This window comes from Pimephales promelas, chromosome 19 (assembly GCF_988280905.1).
Source record: "Pimephales promelas chromosome 19, fPimPro1.hap1.1, whole genome shotgun sequence".
NCBI classification, from domain to species: Eukaryota; Metazoa; Chordata; class Actinopteri; order Cypriniformes; family Leuciscidae; genus Pimephales; species Pimephales promelas.
The window spans coordinates 24080523-24098015 of NC_142787.1; the positions used below are offsets into that span (position 1 = coordinate 24080523).

A 17493-nucleotide genomic window follows, 5' to 3' on the forward strand; every position below is an offset into this window, starting at 1 on the left:
TTGCAAACCCTTATATTTTGATGTAAATTTAAAAGTAATCCATTACTTGAAAAAAGTAATCTGATTACTTGAACTGCATTACTTGTAATGCGTTTACTTCAACACTGCTAACGGGTAATGTTTAAACAAACTGTCTAACCTTGTTTTACAGGCTTCAAGATGCCTATAATGAACACATGAACTAAAATTTTAGAAATTCTGTCATTATTTACTTCCTCATGTTGTTCCAAGCCTGTACTTTACATTATTCACGCTTCTCTCTTCTATCAGTATACAATATTAGTGGATGGTGACCAGGAGCAGCCATTTCTGCTTCGTTTGAAAACAGATTGTAACTGTACGTTTTTATGTAATCTGGGTTTTACAGCTGTGGTCATCATTCACTTTTTATTTTATAAAGAAGCGCATCTTGGACATTCTACATAACATTTCCTTTGTTGTTCCACACTATATTGTCCATCATATGGGTTTAAAACTACATGAGGGTGGATGCGTTTCAAAATATTTCAATTGTTGTATAAAGGATTAATAACTGAGTTGAACAGATGAAAAGGCCAGACAAACTTAAGTCCATTTTTTATTTTTTTTCTAACTGCAGATTTAAGGAATACAACTGAACATTGTTATTTTGAGACTCATAAATAAAAAAAAAAAAATACAAAAAACACTACAAAAACAATCTACTGTTAGTAGGATGTAAAAAATATCTTTCACTATTAAAGGCACAAAATTTACTTAGTGACAACACTGAGAAGAAAACCTGCAGCATTCAATCTCTTTAAATTCTTTATTTTTTCACACTCCATCAGAGAACACTGAAATGTTACAAAGAGATGTGTCTGATCCTACACTGAAAGAAAGACTACATCAGGAAACTGATGCCAATATCTGTAGCACAACATACAGAAAGTAGTGCTACAAAAAATAGCATGTTGCTGGAGAAGACAAAGGACCGCTGCAAAGCTCTAATGCAAAAAAAAAAAGTGTACAATTGACAACAAACAGAAAAAAAGAAAAGAAAAATTGGGCACCTTCTAAGTTTAGGCTAAGATTAGGTGCTGAGGTAGACGTAACTATAACAATTCAAATAATAATAATAGAACAAACAAAAATAAAAACCCCAGAAACAAAACACTATATTCTTAAAGAGCAACAGGACTGGCACTTGTGCTGTCACATTGGGGGAGAAAAGAAAATCCAGACAAGCCAGTAAAGGAGAGGGGGATACAGTAGAGATGGGGAAGAGAAACTGATTTGATACATAAGAAGCTTTACGCTTGGTCCGACAGGGCAATTGGTCCTCAGTGCTAAAAAAAAAAAATTAAAATAAAAGACGTCTTGGTGCTTTGTTACTCAAACAGTTTAGTTTTGACCTCAATGGCACATGCATGGCAACACAGCATGAAATGGCTACTCTTTCTAGAACACCACACTGGAACACAGTGAGCCAACTCCAGGGATGCAATGATGACATGTGGCGAACCGTTTCTTTAACATAAGTACTTTAAACAACAAATAAGACATGTCTAGTAGGGGCAGTACAAACACATCCATCAACAACTCGCCGAATGTTAAAAGGACGTTGTTGAAAGGTTTAATCAGCAAACCCGTTGCTGAGGCTAAAAAAACAAATCAAAAACGAGGAAATGAAAGCAAGTTTGATTCTCAAACATTAAGTTTTCCCTCTCAAAGCAGGATATTCATTGTGAAAAATGCACATATTCCTATCCAAGGAATGTTTCCAACCGTGTATAAAACACTACAATGGTGTTGCATTCGATCGGTCGCCAGTGGAACCACTGCAAATAGACCAAATGATAATTCTAAAAGCAAGTGAATCGATCCGAGATCATCATGGCACCCCTGGAGCCCTGAAGACACCAATAATTTTCTTGAAAATACAGAAACTAAGCAGATATACTGTATGTGAACAATTTGTTGAACAATTTCATTTAGGCACAAAGATATTACAGGAACATCCGAAGAACATTGAGGGAAGAACTATATCAATGCCAATATTTTTTTTTTTTTAAATCATGGTGAGAGAAAAGTGGCATAGAACATGACTGTCAGATTAGTGCATTTGACACTAACACGCGCACTCACACACAATACACACTCTTTCAGTCTCAAACACACTCAAAGCAAAGTACAAAATCAAAGTGTTACACTAGCATGTGACTTAACATCTCGTATTGTTGCCACATATAGCAAAACTCTGTTTTACCCATTTAACATCAGTCGACATTATCCATTTACAGAACAAAATATATATTTCTGCCTTATTTCATGGAGCTACTAGTTTTTAAAATTCTCACAGGGGGCAAAAGATGCCCGAACTCACAGTGTTTTCCAGAAAACAACGGCAAGACACACGACAATTACGTTTCCTTTGATGCGTCTTCCCATCCCTTCTTTTTTTTTTAGTCACTTCAAGTAAAAAAACAAAACGTTGGCAACATTGATTGTTTTGTTTGAGAGATCGTGTGCAATGGAATTGATCATTGGCATCACCTCATTTTTCTTTTTTTCTTCGTTTGTTTGTTATTTTCACAAAGGAAAATGTGGCTGATTTAGTCCTTCACCTGCAATGTATTGACATCCAGAAAGCAACATTTACCACTATAGGATCACGCACTGTCCAACATTACAGAAGAGGAGCAAGGCAAACGATTCAAACCAGAGAATAATAATAATAATATAAAAAAAGAACTACAAAGTTTTGCCCCGCTGCAACCTCAACAAATGGAAAAAGGGACTGACACTTAATACAAAAATATCACAATTTTATATATCAAATGGCCTCTGTTGGCTCTTGCTCAGGACTACACTCATACAAAGAAACATGTCAACTGACAGGATTTGTTTTTTGTTTTTTTTCTTCCTTCCATCTTTGATTACCACTTGCAGTCCCAATTGTCCAACGCACAATGCACTGCTGCATATGACCTGTTCTCGGTGGCTCACGCTCTGTGAACCTTCTTTTTTCACATTACAAAACTACAATTCTATTCACATATTTTCAAGTTTAACATTTTGTTTTTTCAGACTTTAAAGTACTACACTTCACTTGTTCCATACGCACCTCCCAGATCGACTCCAACCCCGAACTTAAGGCTTCAGAAATCTCTTTTCTGCTCTTAAGGTTTACACGTTTACAGGGCTGAGGGGACTGTTAGGGAAAGTTATGACTTTTTTTTTTAATGTAATGTAATCCACCATCTTTTCCTATAAGCAAATCTTACCCTTTCATATTCGTTGCTTCCGACATACGACACTTGAAAGCGTGAGATAAAGTTGCAATAACGCAAAAATGTGCTTTTTGCAAACGAAACAACCCAAAAGAAAAACAAAACTTAGAGGTAGCTTACAAAAACCAACCAAACCCACAAGCTCTTCAACAAGCAGGGTTAGTAAAACAAACATAATACCAAGTTTGGTAATATTAACGCAAAGAAAATAAACGAAACAAAAAGACAAATAATCTCTCTTCACCATGGCACTTAATTTCTTAAGTACTTAAAAGCGCACGCCACTTCAAATCTCCCCTGCTCGAAGGACAAACGCAAAGCAAACAATCAAATACACAAAGGAAAAATTAAAAACACTAGCACATGAGGTCACAAAAAAAAAAAAAAAAACGAGGTAATTCAAGTACGATGTGCTGAAGTAAATCAAGGTAATAATAGGAAACGCAGACAAAGCGAAAGGAATCAAACCAAAAGAGTCGATCAGCTCTGTTCTCTCGTCCCAGCGTTCCCACCAACGAACACACGGATATGTGCGGACGAGCCCCTGGACGTCACAGTGCCGCTCGTCTACAAGCCACTGACAAAAGCAGCTTTAAATCATCATTTTGGTCTCTATAACAACAGCATAAACAGTTGATTAGATGTCTAGAGTGTAATGGATGTTCTGTATCTATTGCCAAGTTTCAAACGGTTAACTGCTTTTCAGACTTGGGCGCAAAGAAAGAGCTTGTACTTGAGAAATCAGCATCAAACAAAAACTGTCGTCGTGAAGTGAAGTTGGCTTGTAATATGCGGTACGAAGCTATGCAGAGAGGAGGAAAAAAAAAAAAGTGAAATGACATTGATAAGTGGAGTACTGAGAGCTTTGCTGGTTTGTACACCAATAAGCCCTTAATGACTGTGAATCATATAGGAGGGCATCGTGAACGTGTTTTTGCAGGAAGCTTACGTCCCAGTTTGCAGCAATGACCCTGATGAACATGACGGTTCATATTTGCTGTGGAGTACCTGACTGGCACCTTACCACTGACGGATCTAAGTGCTTTGTGCACTGACGACTCACAGATAAACACCGTGTCTCGTGTACCAGGAGAGGGCGTCCTTACGAAGAGGAGGGATCATTGTTGAAGTGTGTTCGTTTGACTGATATAATAAGTGTATTAAGCGGACGTGTAGAGAATTAACATCCTATATGATCCGTGCTGTGAACGGACGAGCGGCTACAACGTGATGCTTTTTTTTTTTGCGATACTGATGGGTAAGATTTCTGTCTTTCTCGTTACCGTTCCCACTCTGCTTCTGCCATCCGACAAATCCGTCCATTTCCTGACTGTGTTTCCAGGTGCTTTAACCCCTCGCCCTCCCACTCCCGTTCCCTCCCCGCTATCCCCCCCCCCCATTCAGACATAGCAGAGGTATAGGTAAGTCTTCTCTATCCTCCAGTCCGGGGGGATGTCTTCAGGCTTGTGGCCCTTCATGTGCTTCTGCATGGCGGAGAGGCTGGGGCAGTATTCCAGGCAGATGGTGCACTGGTACGGAGAGGCTCCGTTGTGGGTGCGCAGGTGTTTGATCATGGCCGAGTAGTCCCTGGAGCGCTGGTGGCAGAGCTTGCACTCAAACGGCTTCTCACCTGCATAGAGAATACAAAATGTCAGGACTTTGCAAGACACATCAAGAGATGTTGTACACTGGGTTCTGCTTTTATATTTGTGAACAGACAGGAATATTCATCTGCATGGAAACATTCCAACATTGCGGTTGCACTTTATTCCAGAGTCCTGTTCTGGATGTACATACTATTGGTGTGTTCACATGCTTTGGTAATTATGGTAAATATCAAAAGCCGACGTGGAAAATGCACATGAACACCCCCTCGTGTGATATTTTCCACTTGGCAGCTTGTATATTATTTTGATGCACGAGTTGCCGAGACTGTGTACTATTCATGATCTAGAAAATATACAGCATATTTACCGTTTGAGTTTTGATAAATCTTTTTCTTGCTGTAGCAGATGACTTAAAGGAGTAGTTCACTTTAAAAAAAAAAACTTTTGCTGATAAATTACTCACCCCCGTCATCCAAGATGTCCATGTCTTTCTTTCTTCAGTCGAAAAGAAATGAAGGTTTTTGATGAAAACATTCCAGGATTTTCTCCATATAATGGACTTCAATGGGAACCAAACGGTTCACGGTTCAAATGAGAGTTTCAGTGAAGCTTCAAAGGGCTTTAAACGACACCAGAAGATGAATAAAGGTCTTATCTAGTGAAATGATCAGCCATTTCTAAAATGAATAACAAAGTTTAAGTTTCATAAGCACAAATGCTCGCCTTGCACTGTTCTGTGATGAGCGTTTGTGACTCTCCTGTTCAAACTTGTTCATCAAAATGAACAAATCTTTTTTCGAGTCATGACTCAAAGGGTCCTAGAGAAGACCCTTATTCATCATCTGGTGTCGTTTAAAGCCCTCTGAAGCGGCACTGAAACTCTCATTTGGACCTTGAACCGTTTGGTTCCCAATGAGGTCCATAATATGGAGAAAATCCTGGAATGTTTGTCAAAAACATTAATTTCATTTCGACTGAAGAAAGATGTGGACAACTTGGATGACATGGGGGTGAGTAAATTCTCAGCAAAAGTTATTTTTAAAAGTGAACTACTTAGTTTCAGCTAAATAAACAGGTCTGGATCTCCATCTTTTTACCACATTAAGACAACAAAAGCACTTAAACGCAACACACTGGTAAATACCAGTTCACAAGTGGAGCATAAAATAAAAGCAAATTCTAGGAAATTTGTCTATACAACTAATTTCCCCTCAACTGTCTCAAAAAAGAATAAGGGTACAACAATTTAGAAGCATTGATAAACAAAAAACATGGAACAGCAGTAAATGCTGCATAGGACAAAATAACCACGTAGTTAAACAGCAAATCTGTCTGAAAGTTGCTATTTAAGAAACCCCTTAAAGAGACTGTAACGCAAAGCGCAGCACATTTACCCTGACAGTGAAAATAAGTCATCTAAATGTTGACCTTTAAAAATGTCACTAGGGAAAGCATTGATAAGTTGAGGATTGAAGAACGCTGGTGCTGGGTAAATGCATCCTGGGAAATGCAAAGTCTCTGCGTTGTTTGCTCAGGTTTTCTCTTTAACGGAGGGATTGAGGAACCTTGACCTCGGACGTTCGAGCAATGTCACGTCCGTCTGCGTTTGCGTATGCAGATGCCCTAATGAGACGGTCATTAAACCGTCGGGACTCCAGTGATACATGCACGTGAGGCCGGTGTACTTTAACTGCACTGTAAACAGGGCAGCCTCAGATAACCAGGCAATAATGAATTGCAAATGGAGCCGGGTTATTGATTAGCCATCGACAGCCAGCGGTGCTGCCAATGTCGATGCTTCATCAAGCGGCTCCCTTTTTGCATGCGGTGGCCTTTGACTGTGAGCTTGTCGTTGTTCTTGTTATCTCGGGAGCTGTGTGTTCGCTGCCGAGGCTTTGCTTCATCCCCACCCCAAAGAAGGCAATTATTTGACAGGCTTTCTTGATAGTTTGGCTTAACGGTATCGTTTTTTTTGAGTGGCAGAGAGGAGGGGACAGTTTGGTGCCCGTTGTGTGACCTGGTCTCTACAGTACCGCACTAATCCCCTTGTCAAAGAGCAAGCTGACAGCACTGGAAATGGCCTGCCCTTTGGTGTGGGCTTTACAGAGCGCCAAGACGCAAGAATCAATCAGATATATCACCTTAACAAGAGGAAAGGGGGCTTTACACTGGCATTGGCCGCAGAACTGATCTAAAGATCTGAAATGATGCTCACCTGCTGCAACATACCTCTGTAGTGCTTAACGTGATTTAAGTAGGGCATGTTACTGGATCAAAAGTGTTATTAAAAACCAGGGAGGTCTATAATGTTGACATTCCTATTTCTCTAGGGTTGATAAACAGGAAGGAGTGCACAGTACCTGTGTGGACACGGTAGTGGGTCTCTAGCTGGTGTTTGAGGCTGAACTTCTTGCCGCAGCCGTTACATTCATAGGGCTTCTCTCCGGTGTGGATGCGCTTGTGTCCTTTCAGCGTGCTCTCGTCTCGGAAGCAGCTTCCGCAGAATTCGCATTCAAAGGGGTGGTCACCTGCTGAACAAAGGGTCCGGTCAGTATGGTAAATGATGTAAGTTAATGGTAATCATAAACAATAATCACCTTATTTGACCCCTAAATGACACTTAATTAAAGGAGTAGTTTACTTTAAAAAAAAACTTTTGCTGATAATTTACTCACCCCCATGTCATCCAAGATATCCATGTCTTTCTTTCTTCAGTCGAAAAGAAATTAAGGTTTTTGAGGAAAACATTCCAGGATTTTTCTCCATATAATACACTTCAGTGGGAACCAAACGGTTCAAGGTCCAAAAGACAGTTTCAGTGCAAACTGCAAACTGTTCAAAGGGCTTTAAATGATTTCAGACGAAGAATAAGGGTCTTATCAAGCGAAACGATCGCTCATTTAATAAATAAATAACAAAGTTTAAGTTTTATAAACTCAAATGTTAACCTTGCTCTGTTCTGCGATGCGCGTTCATTACTCTCTTGTTTGAATTGAATCTTTTCCGCGTCAATTTGTTCATTTTAACCTTCGGATGAACCAAATGGCACGAAAAAAGATTTGTTCGCTTGATAAGACCCTTATTCATCGTCTGGAATCGTTTAAAGCCCTTTGAACAGTTTGCAGTTTGCACTGAAACTGTCTTTTGGACCTTAAACCGTTTGGTTACCAGTAAAGTCCATTATATGGAGAAAAATCCTGGAATGTTTTCATCAAAAACTTTAATTTCTTTTTGACTGAAGAAAAAAAGACAAGGACATCTTGGATGACATGGGGATGAGTAAATTATCAGCAAGTTTTATTTTTTTTTTAAAGTGAACTACTCCTTTAAAGGTGTCATTTCTCTAGTAGCAACAAATGGCAATGTTGCGGTGTTGCGCAGGTTGTGATACTCAAACTACGTTTTGATAGGGCTAAAGAAATACAGTGTTTACACTGACTTTATACTATCAGTTTTACACTGATACACATTGGAAATCAATCCTCCAAAGGATTATTTGCACAATTATTTTTCCGATGTGTATCAGAAAAATGTCAGAAAACATGCATTTAAAGGGATACTCCACTTTTTTTTTTTGGAAATAGGCTCATTTTACAACTTCCCCAGAGTTTTTTGAATCCATTGAGCCGATCTCCGGTTCTGGCAGTACCCCTTTTAGCATAGCTTAGCATTCATCATTGAAGTGCACAAGACCATTAGCATTTCTCAGAAAAAAAATGACCAAAGTGTTTCGATATTTTTCCTATTTAAAACTTGACTCTTCTGTAGTTACATCGTGCATTAAGACCGACGGAAAATGTAAAGTTGCGATTTTCTAGGCTGATATGACTAAAAAGAACTGCTGCAAAAAAACTAAAAACTGTAAAACTCAACAGTTGTAAAGTTGTAAAATGAGCCTATTTCCAAAAAAAGTGGAGTATCCCTTTAAGTAAAAAAACAACAACCTTGAAGAATAAAAGACAATTTTCAGATATTTCAAAACAAAAAAATACCTATACAATATCCCAAGTGATTTTTCACCACTCACAAAGCTATATATACTGCTGGATTATGATATTTATTTTAAATTAAGCCATTACACCATCCCCGGTTGTCTGTTATAGGTCATCCTGCCTATATCATCTTGTCTTCCTGCTCTGTAATGGATATTCAGAGGTCAGTAATCAGTGATATTATGATATGCGGGGGTGTTTCTTTTTCTGCTCTCTGCACTAATTGTGTTTCTGTGTCTTCATATCAGCTAACCATATATCACTCTCTCTCCGTACAGATGCGCAACTCTGCCAGGCGTGTAATGTTCCCCATATTTAATGCATTTCACTTCTGTGTGAAGGGTTTAAGTCATCGTCTATGACCTACGCGTTTCATTATCTGGCTGTCCGAGCGGCACCGTGCCTGGGAATAAATTGCATTTCTCGTTATGTACTGTCATGCTCAGACTCTCGCCGCCTCCCGTTACCAGACAATGTCAATTTCCTCAGGCACGTTTTGTGGCGAGACGCAGCTAAACGCCCCACATTTACACGGCTGCTCGGGCTCCACAGTCTTCGCTTTGGCAGTAATGGGGGAGAAAAAAAATGCAGGGAGAAAAAAGACGATGACACGAAACAGTAAAAAAAACCCCCACATGATTCAGAAATCAATAAAAGTGACAGTATTTATTTGTGTGCATGAAGTTATCAGTTGCTGAACGAAATTCGGCGGTTCAAACTGCCTCCTCCGCAGAAGAGATCACAATCCATCACGCTCCCTGACTCTCCGGCACGCGACGAGCATAGCAATCGCACCAAATTCACCTGACTTTAATTGTGCCTAAACTGGCTCCTCAACCGAAGACATCTGCGCTACCCTCCAGAAAACGAACCATGAGTTAAATCCACAGGCTTGCTTCTACCCTCGGTGAAAGCATCTTTAATCTTTATTTGACGAAATAATTTGTGACAGCACTTTTTCGATATCACAAGGCACAAATTCATATCGCCTGGTGCTTTTTTTTTTTTTTTTAAGGCTACCTGTTATGTAAATGGAGCATGTCACTGCAATAAACAGAAAGCAATTTGCTTATCAAATTCTGTTTGGCGGCTTTGCTTTGTTTGGAATACATTAAGCTTTGAGGCAGTAAAGATACAAGGTGATAGATCAAGATGCTGTCAGCGACTGCGTGTTCTTCGGTTCCTTTCTGTGTCTGTGTGCAAGTCTGGTGGCTGCGAGGCACAAAGAGGGCGGGAAAGACATTTGGGAAGCTCGGGGGCTGCCACCTGCGTCCCCGTGCCCCAGGGGACGGCTTCGGTGGCGTACCTGGCCGGGGTCTGCGGGCACCGCCAGCCGCCTGGCAGGACCAAGGCTTACATTAAGGCAGGGGCCGAGTTCATTATGTGCTAAGTAGCATAAATCAAGGATCCATCACTGCCAGGGTCTCGACTGGGCTGCACTATCAAACACAGCTGCGAACACAAAACACCCGCCGCAGATGGAAAATGGGCTCCGAATAAAACACAAGCACAGAACAACAACGGAATATTAACGAGGCACGGCCGGCAGCATGCGGAATCGAGGGTGGGGGGGGGGGGGGGGGAGCGAGGGGGCTGCCATGATTATCAGCCCTAATGGATGCCAGCGTTCGCTCACACTGTGTGCGCCTGTAAACGTACATGAGCAAGTACATTCAAGAACAGAAATTCCTCTCTAAAATCAGCGGAAACGCATGCAATCATTCTCGGAAATCCTGTTAAAATTGGTTTCGCATCAGCATTTAGGACAAGGTATGACTGGGTTTGAATTACTGAGTAATGACTGTGTGGGCCATAATCACTCATTTAAGTTATTTTTGAGTGGGCACCACACACACACACACATGGAGGAAATCAGGGACACGTCAAGCTGTCGCACCTTTGTTTCAGCAAAGTTGTGATTTATCCCAGAAAAAAAAAAACATTGATTTTGCTCACTTGAACCTATATAACTTGTTGTCAAATTATTAGATTTCTACAATTGTATGTATTTAGTGCACTTTTCATTTAATGCACCAATTTATTTGATCAAAACAGCCATATTGTGAAATATTGCAATTTAAAATAACTTGTTTTCTATTTTGATCCATTTTAAAATGTAATTTATTCCTGTGACGGTAAAGCTGGCATTTAAAAGACAGCAGATCTCTGAGGACGACATTTCAAAACCATTAACTATATTTGAGAAAGTCTTTTGAGAAAGTATGTGGTTGAAAGGCAAACAAAGTTGTATATAGGCCACTTGTTTTTAAAGTAAATCAATGTAAAAACTGTATATACATTAATGGTAGATGATATGTTACGCCATAAATTATTACATGATTAACTAAATATATTTTTCCATGGACATTTCTGAAAGCTGCTTTGAAACAATATGTATTGTGAAAAGCGCAATACAAATAAATTTGAGTTGAATTGAATATGCTACTAAGTTCACAATAAGTTGGAAATTTCTGGTGTGGTATAGATGAAATGATACTTGAGCCCTATTGATGGTGTTGTGGGAATAAATAAGATAAAAGGGTTGGGAAACACGGCTCTGAGGAATATCTACTGCTTATCATATCTGCGACTCAGTTTCTAGCGTTAAAAAACACTGTGAATGAGATTAAGAAGATCAAAGGAGAATTAAACGCGAGCAGTGAGTCTTCCCTTTTTGTCCTCTTTAAATTACAAATCAGAGACTTATTTTCAGTGGTTTTTGCAAGTGCCAATAGCAGTTTTTCCCTTTCAGCTTCTTGACAAAAGCCCCCACACCACATTAAACGGGGTGCTTGCTAGCGCTCATTGTAATTTAATACACGCCCACGGAGAATTGGGTTCAAACTAGCGCGACGCTGCGTCACAGCCTCTATATCCCTCCGCCTCGTCTGCGGCAAAGCAGACCGGTGACATTTATGCGTCCAGGCGGGAGCGTCAGCTCCGATGAGGACAAGAGAGTACAGTAAGCGCTTGGCCGTCTTGTACCATCAGCCGCCCAATAACGGCCGGGCTTTGCTCATCTCCCTCTTTCGCTTCAAATATTCATTCCCGCCGCCGCCAAGTAAAGCAACTCTGACACATCAGACTGTTATTTAAGGTCAGAGACAAAGGGAGAAAAAAGCTTTCTGGAGAAAATGGGATTCATTTCCAGTGTCTCATATTCGGAGACAGTAATGGAGACCGTTCCCGAGTCGTCGCATCTGCTCAGCCGCGTGCTTGGCCACATGGGGATGAAACCGCCACATAGCAGGGCTAGCACGACCGGGGAGGGTGATATCAACGCTGTCACAAGCCATCACAGCGCTGTGGCCTTTCGCTAAATGACATGTCACTTCAGCCTGCTATCTTCATTCCATCCAGAAGGTGATGGGATGACGGGTGGGAAAAAAAGCCGACACAATGACTGTACCGGGATCCTGATTTAAACACTCTACAGGGTGAATCACATCTCAGCGTGTATAATCATTCGGCTCGACGGATGTGTATAAACCTTCAAAGAATCAAATTAGTATTTCTGATTCATTCCAAAAACGTGGCTCGGTTTCAGCACAAATGCGTGACGTTAAGACACAGAAACTAAAGTGGTATGGAGCTGACGAGAGACCTGTGTGTGAACGGAGATGGCGCTTGAGTGCGGTGTGGCTGGGAAATGTGCGGTTGCACTCGCTGCAGATGTAGCTGCGCACGCCTGCGTGGACCTCCATGTGCTGCTGCAGAGCCGTCTGCGTCTGGAAGCGCTTCCCGCACAGCAAACAGAAGATGGCCATGTCGGATCCTGAGAACAGACAGAGAGAGAGATGTTAGCATGCGTGTACAACACCACACAGTAATACTGGCGCATTTTCTATTTGAAAACGCCTAAATTAGTTTGGCGATGCGTGTTGTGTAGAAACTCTGGTTCTTCTGAATCACTGCAAGAACTGGACAATTAAGCTGAAAGAGACTATGATTCATTTTAAAAAAATACACTCAGTCTCAGTGGATCAATAGGAGAATCTCATTCAGTACCACAGGGTGAGATGCACATATAATACAGAGCCACAAGAGGTCAGCGGAAAGATAAAATGAAAGGACAAAAAGACTAGAGCTGTTAGATTCCTAGAATTAATATTACCAAATCAATGAAATCTCCTCGTAATACAAAAAAAAAACAGACTTATACTATGCGTTTAAAGAGGTGCAAAGTGAACAGTTTTCCCTCTCTCTTGCTTAACTCTAATACACAGACTCACACTTCACACTTTTTTCAATTATCAGGCTCTAGAAAACTCTGGGGAAAGTGGGAGTGTTTTAAGCTCCGCTTCTATTTCATGAGTCGATAACACATCTTTGGGGCAAAGCTGCCACTAATTTAAAAATCTATGAGGAGCCCCAGTCTCATGTTCATAAAGCTCGATCAATCAGCATTTGCTGGAGAGAAAAAAAACGGGAGCGATTGAGAGGATGAGCTTGAGGTGAGCGAGAGAAACGACTATTCCTGTTCTTAAATCTCAGACAGTGCAGCTAAATTGCTGCTTCTCTGCAAATAAATACTGACAAGCCTTCCTTCTGGCTTTCTCTCGGCCCAGCCATCTCCCTCCCCCTCTCGCTGTCTCCATCTTTAATGACTCCTTACGTCTCTCGGTTTATCGATGAAAACGAGGGGGGCATTGATTAAGGAAGAAAATCCCAAAGAAGTTTGGGGCTGTGAAATGCAAGTTTGATTCAGGAAGGTTCATGGCAAATCTAAAGGCTGTAAGGAAACATAAAAAAGCAAATTTTCAAGGGGGTGGGTGGAGGGTGATGAAAGACAGGGTGACAGGAGGAAAGAGGGCAGGGGGGTAGGGAGGAAAGGCCCTGAGGAATGCGAGAGGTTAGGTGGACTCTGACCCGGGGTGCTCAAGGGTCTGGATGAGGTGGAGGGAAAGACTAAACAACATCACCAGTGCAGCTCCGTGATTGCTCTTGAAATCCCACATTAGTGGAGACTGAACGATTTAATGATGATAATTCACCCACTTTTCATGTCAAATATTGCCCTTTTAGAAAAGCTCAATCAGTGACCATGTACTCTGAGCCCATGTCTGTTTTGGCCACACTTCTGATCGATTACATGAAATGCTGTTTTTATTCCATTCAAAAAAAGTAGAAAAGGACAGAAAGTAAGTGATGTTTATCTTTTGTATCATTAAAAATGCATTTAATTGTCACTTCATGTGTATACTGTATGTAATGTGTAATTACTGAATAGTATTAATTAGAAAATAAGTATTAATAATAAAAAAGGATAAAGGGATAAAATTTGATTTTGAAACAATCCCAAAGGACCAGTCAAATAACTTCCAGCTCACCCCTTGATGCATCATATTTTTCAAGTAAGAACACTTCCACTGAAGAAATAACACTATTTTGGGAACAGAAGAAGGGCAGGGGGGTGAGTTGATAAAGCGGCAGCCATGAAGGGAAGTGCAGTGTCCATGTGATTGGTGTTAGCTGGAATTAAGTGTTCCTCGGTGTGAAGTAAAGAGCGTCACAAGTAAATGGCCTAGCTGGGAAAAAAACTCTTCTGTGAGGTAGTGAAGGGTAAGGCAGAGAAAAGGAACTAGAGAGAGAGAGCGAGAGAAGTGGCTGACCCACTAGCCTCTATTACAGTGCAAAATTGAGTTGGACAAAGTGACACCTGAATAGAGAACTGGCTTTGGCTGCCGCTGCCTGAATTTTGGCATAATTTACCTCCACTCCTGTGTCTATTTATAAGGGCCTCAGTTGGCTCCATTGCAGTTTTAAGTTAATGGCCCTCAAGAAGCATTGGCCGTTACTTAACAGCGGGTGTGCCACAGCATTTAGGTGATGGGGGTTTCCGCTTACAAGCGAATATGTTCCAGCATCATCCCTGACTAAGATGATAGCCACGTCTAGCATAGTAGCATAACACTAAAACATAATCACAATCATCTTAAGACCCATTGAAACCACTTGACAAAAGCATGTTTCTGTTCTGCATTGACTTATTTGCTGTTGCAACAGTAATGAAGAGCTTTGGTTACATTATAGCCATGTACATGTTTGCAGGGGGAGGGACACTCTCATTCGAGTGAGCATCTGATTGGGAAAAAAATATGAAAAATGTGCTAAAAGTAGATTTTTCCAACTTTTAGGAGTACACTAGAATGGATGGCTTTAAAGGGATACTCCACTTTTTTTGGAAATGGGCTCATTTTACCACTCCCCCAGAGTTAAAAAGTTGAGTTTTACCGTTTTCGAATGTATTCAGCCGGTTTTCTGATATTTAGAAGAATATCAGTAACCAGACAGTTTCTGGTCTCATTGACTTCCATAGTATATTTTTCCTACAATGGAAGTCAATGAGACCAGAAACAGTCTGGTTACTGATATTCTTCTAAATATCAGAAAATCGTCTGAATGGATTCGAAAACGGTGAAACTCAACTGTTTAACTCTTGGGGAGTTGTAAAATGAGCCTATTTCCAAAAAAGTGTAATATCCCTTTAAAGTTCATATACATACAACCATTATTATTTCATTTAAGAATTCAGAACAGAAAAAAATCCAACCGTTTACACAAACAAACCGAACAGGGCTGTGATTAAAACTTAATGTGAGAGTTAGATGGTGTAACTGAGTTTCCCACAGGGTCGGAGCCAGCTCTGAGAAACCCCACATGGAGGAGGAGTGCCATTCTAAGCTGGTGAGACCAAAGTCAATTAGTTTGCGTTTCAATTCGCCGGTGCTGATGAAATACAATTCCTGCAAGCTCTGTCTGTTGCCACTGCAGTGAGGTTTGATGTCACCTGTTGCTCAGCGAAGAGCCTGGCACTACATCTCCACTTGGAATGCACTACCTAGATGAGCACACAGTTTGCAGGATGTTGATGTTTGATGTGATGTGAATCAACAGCGACTGATTGTAGTGGTGCAATGGGCATGTATCTGGTAGTATTGGATTTCGCTTTTATATTATTGCACACTCTTATACAAACAAGTGAGGGATACATGTACAGTCTCCAGATTGGGTCTTTTATCACCCTGAAGGGGTTTACTTCGTTTGCGATGATTAACTGGCTGTACATCACCTCATGTGTGACATGACTAGTTTAATAAATAAATGAACAAATATGGATTTCAGTTTTGAGACATTTGTACAGGAGTTCAATAAACATGAAGTTACTAGATTTTAGACAATATCAACAGTTACTTTGTCAATTTTTGTCAATCATGGCATTTGAAGTCGAACCACGATAAACGACAGCGTGTTGACTGAATCGGTGTGTTTTGAATGAATCATTTGAGTGAATGATGTACTGATGTATTCAAAGACAGTCATATATTCGATTCCTGAATAAATAAGTGTGTTTGCACAAATTGGTGGAGTGAACAATTCAATGACTCCGTTATTTAATGCTCTTTTTTCTGAATGAATGTGTTTTTGAATGAATTGTTTGAATAAATGATTCAGTCACTCATTCATTTGAGTCACTGAAATTGAGTTGGATTTGTATGAATATGAGTTGAGACATTTGTACAAGAGTTCAATAAACATGAAGTTACTATTGAGCAACTTAGATTTTAGACAATATCAAGTTACTTTGTCAATTTTTGTTCTGCCAAAAGAAATGGTGCCATATCAAGTCAAACCACGATCAACGACAGCGTGTTGACTGAATCAGAATGATTTGAATGAATCATTTGAGTGAATGATGCATTGATGTATTCAAAGACAGTCATAGATTCCATTCCCGAAAGAATAAGTGTGTTTGAACAAATTGGTGGAGTGAACAATTCAATGACTCAGTTATTCAATGCTCTTTCTTTCTGAATAAATCTGTGTTTTTGAATGAACTGTTTGAATAAATGATCCAGTCACTCATTTATTTGAGTCACTGGAATTGAGTTGGATTTGTATGAGTTTGAGGTTTGAGACATTTCTACAAGAGTTCAATAGCCATGAAGTTACTTTTGAGCAATTTAGATTTTAGACAATATCAACAGTTACTCTGTCAATTTTATGTTTAAGAATCAGTATGTTTTGAATGAATCATTTGAGTGAATGATGTACTGATGTATCCAAAGACAGTCATAGATTCCATTCCCGAATGAATAAGAGTGTTTGAACAAATTGCTGGAGTGAACAATTCAGTGAATGTTATTCAATGCTCTTTTTTCTGAACAAATCTGTGTTTTTGAATGAATTGTTTGAATAAATGATTCAGTCACTCGTTTATTTGAGTCAATGAAATTGACTCAACTAATTCACATTAATATTTCAAACAAAAATGACCCCCAATAACAATTTGGTGCCTTTCCAGACAGAAAAGGCAGACAGACAGATTAGATGTGTCAGCAAAGCGAACAGATTTGCGTCATACTTGAGTGCCGGGAAAGCCAGAGCCAAGCAGTCTATGTACACTAAGACTGCATGGTATGTGTGAAGCTTATGAGAGACGATCAGGTCTGAAAGCAGGAAGGGAGCAGGGGTCATGGGGGTAAATGTTTGGGCCAGGTGGGGGGTAGGGCTGCCCGGGCGTTGCGGGGCAGAGGGGGCCTTGGCAGCCCCGCTGAGCCTGGGGACAATGGGTGCTAGCAGGGGCTCCGGAGGGCGTGACAATATGGTCAGACTGGTGCCAAAACTACACAACCCCCTGAA

General features: G+C 40.4%; 1 protein-coding gene across 3 annotated transcripts in view; it reads right to left on the reverse strand.

Annotated features, from left to right (window-relative positions):
- Positions 1–4616: 4616 nt before the first annotated feature.
- zbtb16a (zinc finger and BTB domain containing 16a) overlaps positions 4617–17493 on the reverse strand; it is a 113726-nt gene continuing 100849 nt past the window's right edge. For 2 of the 3 annotated variants that reach the window (XM_039693864.2, XM_039693863.2), the window contains exons 5-7: positions 12455–12625; positions 7219–7389; positions 4617–4881 (exon numbers count right to left, since the gene is read on the reverse strand). In XM_039693864.2, coding sequence (XP_039549798.1) covers positions 4652–4881; positions 7219–7389; positions 12455–12625 — 572 coding nt within the window. In that variant the 3' untranslated portion in view covers positions 4617–4651. The remainder of the gene's footprint in view (positions 4882–7218; positions 7390–12454; positions 12626–17493) is intronic. The other variant, XM_039693865.2, reaches the window with a different exon arrangement.